At 42.8% G+C, this 10,483-nt stretch overlaps 1 protein-coding gene across 1 annotated transcript in view; it reads left to right on the plus strand.

Moving 5' to 3' along the window:
- The window catches only part of DFNA5 (deafness, autosomal dominant 5), a 23,249-nt gene extending 20,772 nt beyond the window's left edge, over positions 1-2,477 (plus strand). The window contains exons 9-10 of the mRNA XM_010007576.1: positions 1,367-1,440; positions 2,247-2,477. Coding sequence (XP_010005878.1) covers positions 1,367-1,440; positions 2,247-2,477 — 305 coding nt within the window. The remainder of the gene's footprint in view (positions 1-1,366; positions 1,441-2,246) is intronic.
- The last annotated feature ends 8,006 nt before the right edge of the window (positions 2,478-10,483 follow it).

The raw sequence follows: 10,483 nt of genomic DNA on the forward strand, positions 1-10,483 counted from the left end.
CCTGACTGAATTAAATTCAGCCCTCAATCACTGACAGATTTTGCTTATAAAATATATGTTTCCCCAAGATTGCTCAGCTCTGCTTTCTGCTGAGTGTAGGCACTTGCAGTATGCCTAGATCATTTCTGTCCTTATCTGTCCCAATCTGCATACCAGATTTCTTGCCATCTGAATGCTGAGAATTACAAATCAGGTGTTGCCTTCAGTGTAACAGCATTTATTGTTGAGGTGCAAACTACATTTAGCAAAAATGAATTTAACATAGGACATGGCAATTAGAGGGTTGTTTTGCAGCTGCTGCAAAAGGAGATTAAACACGAATGTCAGACAAATGCCATGCTCACAATCTAGTTGGCACCAGAGTGTTAATTAAAAGCTACCTGCAAAGTCCAATGCAGACTCCTTCCTGGGTTTTTCTCCTCTCTCCCTCATACAAGAAGAATTTCCTGACATTAAGATAATGAAGGGAAGTCCAGTGTGGTATGAGTTAGATGTCGCACTGTGCAGCAGAATGGTACACACACAGTACCCTGGCAGGAAAGCTTAACTCATTTGTGGAGACAGAAAAGAAATAGAAAACAGAATCCTGCTGATGTGGTAACACTTGTCAGAAGCTATTAGCTGCAGGGCATGTTTAATTGAGTGTGCTGCATTATCACCTGGCATTAGACATAATGTCTGCTGCTAATGTCCAGGTATAAATGTAGCTGGATCAAGAATCAAATGCTGTTTTATGTCTGTTGCTTCTATGAGGAATTACAGCCTTGAGTTACAGAGTTGAAGGACACCACAGGGACAATTTAGTCCATCTCCCTGCCCCAAGGCAGTCTCAGCTATGTCATGCCTCTCAAATGGTGCTGCTGAAGTCAGCATCTCATATAGATTCCGAGGGCAGAGGTTCTTGTTTTATTCAAGCCTGAATCATTCATCCAGCCTGCAGACTCGGAGGGAAACACTGGGTGATACCTGGGGAGGAGATGAGAATGATGGGGAGGAAGTCCCCTTTCCTTTGAGCTGCATTTTTCAAGGGCAGGAGTAGTCAGTGTGGGGCTTGTACCCATTGCCTATCCCCTTTTATTCTGCGCTCTGGTAAGCAGGCAGGAAAGGTCTTAATCAGCCTCTTCCGAGCGTCCAGCAGGGCACTTGTGACAACTGTGTCACAATGTCCTCGGCATTGAATCGCTTTGGTCTCCAGTATCCATTTCATGAGGTGCCGTATCTGCAGATGGGCCTTGAAAATGCAGCTTGTCTGTCTTTGCTCTGTAGGAGAACCCTGTACCAGAGCTAAGAACCTCCCCTATCCAGCAGTCAGCCTAGTGCAGGGTTCGCTGGAAACAGTCTTACCTTTTTAATGTTTCCTTCACAGAGCTGTCTGATTACACTCTTGTCCTGCTGCGAGACTGCTGTGATCTTCACCTTGTTCCTGCATTGTGTTGCTTGGTGAGTAATCAAAATTGTGACTGGGTAGCATGTGGCCCCAGCAGCAGTAATGACTCTGTTCTCTGCCTTATTGTGTTTCTCACCCAATAAAGATGTCAAGCTCCAGTGCAGATTTCAGCTGTAGGCATTGCTTAGGCAAGGTCAGAGCCTGACAGTGGTAAAAGAGGGAGATAATTTAATGCACGTGGATACCTAACTTCTAAAACATTGCTGTACTTGGGAGATTTCATGGGCTGTGAGCAAAGGAAAATTGTAACTTAAGCTCAAATTTTGATTAACTGATAGTCTCACTGGCCCATTTTAAAGTCAATAATCACTTGCCCTTGGGAAACAGAAATTTTACTTGGATAGCAGCAGTGCTTGGGCCTTGGCAAATTCTGAAGCTCCAAAACTCTGAGGCCATTCCTTGAAACCAGTGAAGGAATGGGACGAGGCTTTAAAAATTATTTTTAAGCTCACTGACAAAAATAATTGTAAAAACCTGTAAATGTGTAGAGGCAAGAAGAGTGCTGCTGTTTGCTCAGGGTAAGAGCGAGAGTTTAAGTGTGATCTAATGAGAGATGCTGGACTGGGGGGAAACGTGGTGGTTAATGTTTCTCCTTAAAGGGTGCCATAGAGCTTTGGTTGTGGATGAGTAGGATGTACTTGTCAAGGCTCATAGTACAGGGAGTCTTGCTCTTCTGCAGCTGCCTTATGAGCTCTCTGGTGGTTTTGTAAGAAGGAGCTGAGCTCTGCAATGGCAGGAATAGCCCTGCTTGGAAAACCTCTTTAATCTCTCTGTGTTTTGCTCTCTTTTATAAATACAGCCTAACATCACTTCAGCCAATGGCACTTTGACACTGAGCAGTCCTTTGGTGGCTCCTCTCACTGACAGAGGAAGATTTGATGTCGTGCAAAGGCTGTTTGCATCATCAAACATTAAGTTGGAAATGACAGAGTCTTCTGTAAAAGCTGTAACTATGAAAGAACCGAGATTTTACCCACTTGTTCTTTATGTTGCACTGCATGGATTTTATGCTTTAGGTGGGAATGTATAGGAGCTTTGCTGAGGACCCAGTTGCTGCTCTAGCCTGTTCTTTCTTCTGTAGCTCTGCAGGGTGGTGTCTGTGTGTTGGAGCTCGCAGTAGAGCCTCTCAGTTGAGTACTTAGTGCAGTCCAGCCAGGGGCTGTGGATGTCAGGGTGGACTCGGCATGGCTAGGGTGAGCATTCTGCACTCCCACCAGGTCTGCTTCTGCTCTGCAGCTTCCCTGAGGTCTGTCTGCAGTAGGAAATGCATAAATAAGCAGTGAAGGGGAAAAGGAAAAAAAAGACACGCCTGAAACAGAACAGAACACAGCAGTGGGAGCCTGATCGCCTGCATTAATATGCGTGGGAGAAGACTGCAAAGTACAAACTGCTTTTTGTAAGGAAGCAAACAGGCAGGCTGTGAAACCCAGGGTTTTGCAACACAGTGAATGTTTTGCTTGTGTAGTTCTGGATGTGCAAAATCTGCAGCAGGTGGAACGGAGGGCACTCAAAGGGGTACTTGATTCAATTTGCATTTATTAAGTGCAGTTTGGCTTTAGGAATGTGAGCTGCACACTTGCAGGAAATAAATTATTCAAAAACTAAGACCACCTTGGGGATTTTTGCCTCTGTACAACATTGCTCTGTTTTCTAGTAAGTTCTTACCTTATCAAGTTTCAGCTGTTTAAGTTCTATTCTGAACTTCGAGGTACGGTGATGCCTTTTGGTCTGTGCCCATGGAGTGTCCCTGCTGCACTCCACAAAAATGATCCTTCTACCTGTAAGACATTTTAAGTGCAGATGTTTTGCTTCTTTCTTTGACTAACGGTGAAGTGTTAGTAAAGCAGTTTGTGCTTTGAACTGCTTTGCCTTTAATTGGAATTTTTTGTGATCCTGTGGTACCTTTCCATAGCCTGAGAGCACAGGACAGCCTTGCACATGGAGCTGCTGCTGTTTCTGTCTCTTATCTCATAAATGAAGCTGATTATGTTGTATGGGTAGATATGGGAATGTCCTTTAGGAGTATGTTGCTCTGCTTCTGGGGGTGATGTGTGTTTGTAAGTGGGAAAGTCTTCTTTTGCCAGTCACTGCTCAGAAGTTGTGTCTGTAACTAATTTATCGAAACTTTCTATTAAAAATTATGTAAAAAAATACAATAACTTATAACCTCATGCATTTAATTTCCATTGGTTTTCCTGGGGATTCCAGTCTTTCCCTTGGTATTGAAAGATGGTGGCTACATGGGCATCCATGTAGTGCTCTGGCAGTGGGTGTGGTACCAGGAGTCCCAGCAGCTTCCCAGCTTGACTGCCAGTACCAACAGCCAGGGAGGATGGAGGGAGGCCCTATGCTCTATCATGGAATTCTGCTGCAGTTGGGAACTCAGGGAGATGTTGCATGAGACACTGCCAAGCTGGGCTACATTTCTGATGTGGGAACAGGGCAGCAGCACCAGGGCCTCTGATCAGGGAAGACAGCCATTAGTGTGCACTTTGTGGAGGGTTTTCCCAAATTTCCTCCATTTGGCAGGACTTATGTGACCACAGAAGCACCTCTAGGCCTAGGATGGCCTATTTAGAACTGAGTGAGCAGCACAGCCAGGGAAAAAGAAACACTAAGGTGGCTTATTATGTTCATCTTTTCCCCTTCCAGTTCCTTCTTCTGCACTCTTGAAAGCAAGATCCTTGTGCACATTAATATCAAAAATAACTCAGGCTGGGGATAAGAATATCCAAGGGAACAGCAGAAGCAGCGTCTCTCTCTCCAAGTAACTCTTGTCCTGCCCTTCCCTGAGCTAAATGAGGATACTCCCTTCAGGGTCCCAGCCTAAGCTGCACTGAGCCAAATTGATTCAGACTCCACTTTGGAAGAGCTGGACGTGCATCCACCACTACATCTTGCATAAAACAGAGATGCCTTCTGACAGGCTGGCCTCATGCAGAAAATGCTTTTTCAAGGTTAGCTGGGGTCTTCCCTAGAAAGCGGAGGTGGTAAAGGAGCTGTAGGCTCCTTCAGAGAAGGATGGCGCTTGGCTCATAAAAGGTTTAATTTCATGCTCTGGCTTCCCTCCCAGAAATGCTGCTTCCCTTTGCTGTACGTCTCCATTCCCCAGGGGGAAGGAGGAAGAAAGCACAGCTTAGCATGCTGTTCAGCATCAGCTCAGGACCAGGGAAGATGAGATCAGCAGGCTCTTTTTGAAGAGCAGATGCCATCTCCAGAGGCCAGAGGCTCAGCCTGGCTATCAGGAACAGGCACTCGCCTGTGTCCACACTGCAGTCCCAAGTCCCTTGGGTTTTTGTACACTGGCTAATTACAGCGTAGGCCCGGGAGAACAACTCCCTCAATGCTGCAGTGCTCAGAGAACACACAGCCAGAGCTCAGCAGTGACAGTTACAGAATGGCTGAAGATGTCCCAGGTGCCCTGTACAGTGAGTGGGGACTCGCTGCATTCGAGAACATCAGGCCAAACGAGACCCACTGAAAGGCAGCTTTTCTCAACCTGCAGCACTAAATGAGGCCCCCACACGTGCCACCAGCAGCACATGTTGTACCTCTGACACCTGCCACGCCTGTCAAAGCCCCACAGGCAACAAACCAGCACGTGGAGCACAAAGCCCAACTGGGGTAATATTTGGCACTAGCACACGAACACGGGTGCACAAGCAGGAAACACTTGTGTGTAAATGTGTAGACAATTTTCAGCAGTGAAGGATTAAGCAAAGATAAAGGGCAGATGTGCACAGACGTGCAAGATTGCTTCTTGATAGCTTCCTTGGCTAAAATTCAGAGTAGGGCCAAGAATCAGAAGAAAGCAAAGGATGTTTTTTTTCAATATTAAATCTTTATTATATACAAAAATATTTTGTTGGGAATTAACAGAATTTCACAATTTGTACATTAACATTTTGTTTGGCTGTGTTTATTGTGAAAATATTAGCTGTGAAAAAGACAACAGGGGTTTTAGAAAACAACTCACCATTTAAAAATGTCCATGTATTAGCTGACTTTATCAATATGAAGTCAAAATGATAACAAGCCGCATCTCCTAGGCCTGCTCTACAGGATTGTATTCAAATAACAATTAGGTACTAAATCATCTTCATGTTTACATTAGAAAGTTTAGCTAATGGCTACAATTTTTGGTAGGGTGTTTTCAGCTAAAGGAGAGCAGTTTTTAAAGTTTTACAGATGTCAAATCCAGTTTAATATACAGTAAAAGAAAAAAAAAAAATCCCACCAGAGCTTCCAATAGGCAGAGAGAGTTGTGAGAACAAGCAGGGTCAGAAATGCACAGTGACAGACTCTAATACACATGTAAATCCAAACACTTCACCAAGGTTTTACAGGGTTTAGCACAGTTCAGGGTGGTAGAACAGCAAACTTTCTTCTATGTTAAAACCCAAGGAAGCAGCCTCCCCTTCTGACACCAAGCATGTTTATGGTACTCACAGGCAATAAATGATGAGGGCCCGGGGGAGGAGAAGGAATGTGCAACATGCATGTTTTAAAGAGGGAAAAATACATTTCAACAGTTATCTCCATACATAATTGTATACAAAACCTACACCAAGAAAAATCAATCAGAAAAAAATTTGGCAGCCAAGAATTTTGCTGCCACCCTAACCCCGAGCTGTACAAAGCAGCACTGTGCATTTTGCCCTACACTGTGTATCATAGAAGAGGTCAATACTGGAGGAGATTCTGGGGTTTTGGAAGAGGTTTTACTGTATTCTAGGAAAATGTTGGCTACTTAGGGAGTAATACTTGGATGAGATGTGAGGACAGCCAGACTTGCATGAACAAGCACTAGCATGGAGCTAATGACATTAAAAGGAAAGATAAACAGGAGAAAGTGTTTCCAGGACTACTCAAATTACATTAGCCTGGCAGGTTGGTCAGTATATATCCCACATCCAGCCACTGCCTTGGCAGCAAAAGGAACTCCATACCTACCTGGCATGAGGAAGGTTTACAAATACTGAGACCAAAATTCACATTTAGTTTAAGTGTAATTTATTCTATAAAATACAAGTATTGCTGAGACTTTGCTTAAAAAAGTCATTGGAGGTGAAATTGCTTCACAGCTTTCACCAAGCTGGAGCTTGTTTTAAATCCTGAACAGCAACTGAACCGGGAATGCAGCAGCTCAACATGTGACAGTCTGTGGCACAGCATCCCACAACGGAGAACTCGGGTAAATTAGCAGATACTGCCTGAATTGCTCAGGGTACTTACCCCTGGGTTTTATTTATGCATTTACATCAGTGTGCACACAGATGGGTACTTCTCCTGAGTTTGGAAGCCAAAGCTGCCTCTGAAAATTGTTTTTTTTACAAGTGTTATTTTACAACTTTCCTCATCTCCCCTCCCACCCCCCAGTATCTGTCTTGGGCCTGAAAACTTAAGCTCTACCAGTCTTAAATACCAATGCTCGTATTGACCACAAGTTGAGAGTCTCATACAATTTCCCTCAGGAGCTTGTTAAACATACATGAAAACCAAGACGTTTAGGCCATAAAAGAAAGGTAGCAAAAGAATTAAAAAACTGGGCCAGGACCTCACCACCTTCAGAAATGACAGTCCACCAGAGAAAGCAAATGAAAGTACCTTTTAACTATGGAAATCCTTTGAGTGGCCCAGGAGGCAGGGCCTGACAGCTGCCAGGGTACTTAAGGCTTAGAGGCTGCAAGTCTTTTTTTCTAATAACCAGTACCTAGACAGCGATAAACTGATTTCTCATCACTTTTGCAAAAGCAGTATCAGCAGTTTGGCAATAACAATGCAGTCCTTACAGCTCTTCAGGATTTGGGTGAAGCAGGAAGCCCTACATGAAGCAAATGGTCTGTATTCATTTGCATGGTAGATGCAGCAGAGCAGCTGTGGTTTGTCTGAAAGCTGTACCTACAGGCACAAGTGACGGGGAATTGAGCTACTGCAGGAGGCACTACAGATGTGCTGAGCAACAGCATCTGCCTCCAAGTTCAGCCTAAGTGAAGAAGCAAGAGCGATGAAGACTGGATGGAAAACCAAAGAATAGGTAAAGGAAGTTTGAATTTGTGTTCACAAAAATAGCTTGTGTGAAGACAGGCAGTAGTCCCAGTCTCCTGCTTTCTGGAGTGGTGCTCTACTTGAGCCTTCTCCACTGGTCCTTAAGCGTATCGGAGAGATAAGCCTGGCTCCAAAGTGGAACTAGTGAGGAATTTTCTGTGTTTAAGAGTTTCCTATTTCTTCCTAGTTTCCTATTTCTGACTCACTCTTCAAAACAAAAATCTGGTGACTTCCTGAACACTGAGCTGCAGGCAACTGGTACTGCAGATCATGTAGGTACGATTTTAAGAGGAGTTAGAATTGTTCAGAGGATTGGAAAAGAAATGTCACATTTTGAGCCTATCCAAGATGTGACAGTTTATCTAAACACAAATTCAGAAGTGATGAGCTGATCTGCCATCCTGCTCCATAAAGCTTTGTAGGGCTGAGTGCACCACCTTGGTTACACATGCGACTGCCCTCACCAGTGTCAGGTGGTGATTCTGCTCCAATTTTACCATCATTTTATATTTGCAGAACATTTAAAAAGACCTTTATAAATCTATGCAAGATGACATATCCCATTATCCTATTAAATTTTAATTGACTGCATCTTGCCACATGATGTAGAACCTAGAGACCTGCTAGTGTAACATTTACAGATAGCAAGGTAATCACTTGGGTATACATGCACCAAAGTATTTACATTAAAATTGAGACTGGTGCACACTTAAGGGAATTTTGGGTGCATTTTAGGAAATAACTTAGGGTCTTGGCATACTGACTGTACTTTTATGTATAACTTTTCATTCACAGGGCAACTACAGTGTTTCTTCTATAAGTCTATATGTACAGAATTTTACAGCACCTCATGCACTGTCCAAACCAGATAGAAATTACAGATAAATATAGAATTTTTAGGTTGAAATATCTGTATATTTAGAAAAATATACATTAGTAAACACAATAAACAAGGTAGAGAAGTGTACCAGTTCTAAAGTCTCACATGCAGGTACATTCCTGGACTAAGTCATTGTAGCTTAGTAGTGATAGCAGACATGAGCATTTTTTTGTTTTACCATCCACATACATACATATACACAGACAACTATTTGATAATTTACTTTTCTAAACTACTTAAATATTTATCTTCTGATACATACCACATATCTTAAACATTTAGCAGCATCTTCACTTCGCTCAGACACACCTATCGTTATCGTTAACAGTCAAAAGTTTTCCTGTTAGTATTTGGAAAATGAATAAAATACATTAAATTCTAATTATTTTAAACCTCTCCCCCGCAATATGCAAAAGCAGCTGTTATGTGAAATTTTTACTTGTTCAAAACTATCCTTTTGTAGTGTCTTTCTCCCCTAAGTGCACAATGTGCAGGTCTCCAACACCTGATGTAGCATGGCCCAACAGGCAGACTGTCACTGCTACATATATGACTGAAATGGCACCATCATTCTCAGACCCTGCAAGAATGTTCTTTTTTTGAAAAAAGTAACTGTCATTCTCACACCAGTCATACTAACGGGTAGTGACAAACTAAGACTATCTGATCAAAATCAGATGATGTAAAAAACCAAACCAAAACCCACCACCACAAAACCAAACCAATTTCCCATCCCACCCCAACATTATATACCGAACAATCTGCACTCTGAGTTTTCAAGATTTAATTAATAGATCCAGGAAGCGTGGTGTTTGGGTTGGGGTTTTCCGCCCTTACAGCCTGCATGTGGACATCCCATGAAAACCCACAGACACTTTGGTATGCTCTTTGCATGCAAGCTAAGCAAGCCATCTTCTCTTACTGCTTCAGGATTGTACTTCTCACTAGCATCTACACTGACACCACCAAATCATCAGCCACTGGGCTCCACTGTGCTACCTGCTTCATTGAACAACACTCTGTGGACCTGCAGCCAAAGCCAAAGCTTGAGGCTTCTGCAAATGCATGGCTGTTTGGAGACTGCCAGCTTGGGAGGCTCTTTCAACAGTATTCCCTCTGGGATAGAAAGAGAAGGAACATAGAGGTTTTCATGACTACACCTTGGTGCCCGTGTTTCATTTGGTTAAGTAAATTTATGGAAAAAAAAATGATGAAAATAAATTATATTTGCAGTGTGAACTACTATGGTGTGAAAACAAGAATCTTCTCATTCCATTCATTAGGGAAGAGTGAGCTCAGCCCACTTTTGGCATCACAACTAGAGTATTTTCTAACTCGGTGAAAAGGCATCAGGGAGCACATCTTATTTACAGCATATGTAGGTCTATTACACAGAATACAAACACAGTTTGGTCACCTTCAGCATGTAATGCCAATAGCAAATCATTAAAATAGTCAAGCACTGGCTCTGCTGTGATTGCTGCTACATACAACACCCGATCTGTTGCTCAGAGTAGCCTCTGAGTGATAGGATCACAGAAGGTATCTCCTGTGTAAGGAAAGTAAGTCTCATGCTGGTGTCACTGTTAAAAGCTGTGCCCAACTGAAAGCAAAACCAGAGAAAACACATCCTGAAAAGTGTAACAATGAAACAAAGTAGTGGTACAGTTTTTCCTGAAAGAATTTCAGATTCCCTCAAAAGTATCAATATTAAGAGCCACAGCAATTACCTGTGCTATACGGTTTCTACTAACATTTTCCAAATATACTGGGACCTCAAAAGTCCCCTTGTGCCTTTCCCCCCACAACAACCAACTTTATAGGCTTTTTAAAATCATAAGGATTATACTGGTGATTGAGGGGTTTTTGAGACTTACACTTTTCCCATACTACATCAAGTCCATTTTTTTCCCTTGTGCACACAGAAGTCTTTAAGAGCCCCAGGAAGCAATACTGTTCTATGGTGTGTAAGCCTCTCTTCCTTCAGAAACAGTTCTGAGGAAGTTGCCTTTTGATAGCATTCTGTATCACACTTTGGTGTCAAAAAAGAATTCAGAAGCAAGGTGCCTGTCACCAGATGGAAGTTAAACAAATAGATTACTTCAGTT

Source organism: Chaetura pelagica, unplaced genomic scaffold, assembly GCF_000747805.2.
Source record: "Chaetura pelagica isolate M959 unplaced genomic scaffold, ChaPel_1.0 scaffold10, whole genome shotgun sequence".
Lineage (NCBI taxonomy): Eukaryota > Metazoa > Chordata > Aves > Apodiformes > Apodidae > Chaetura > Chaetura pelagica.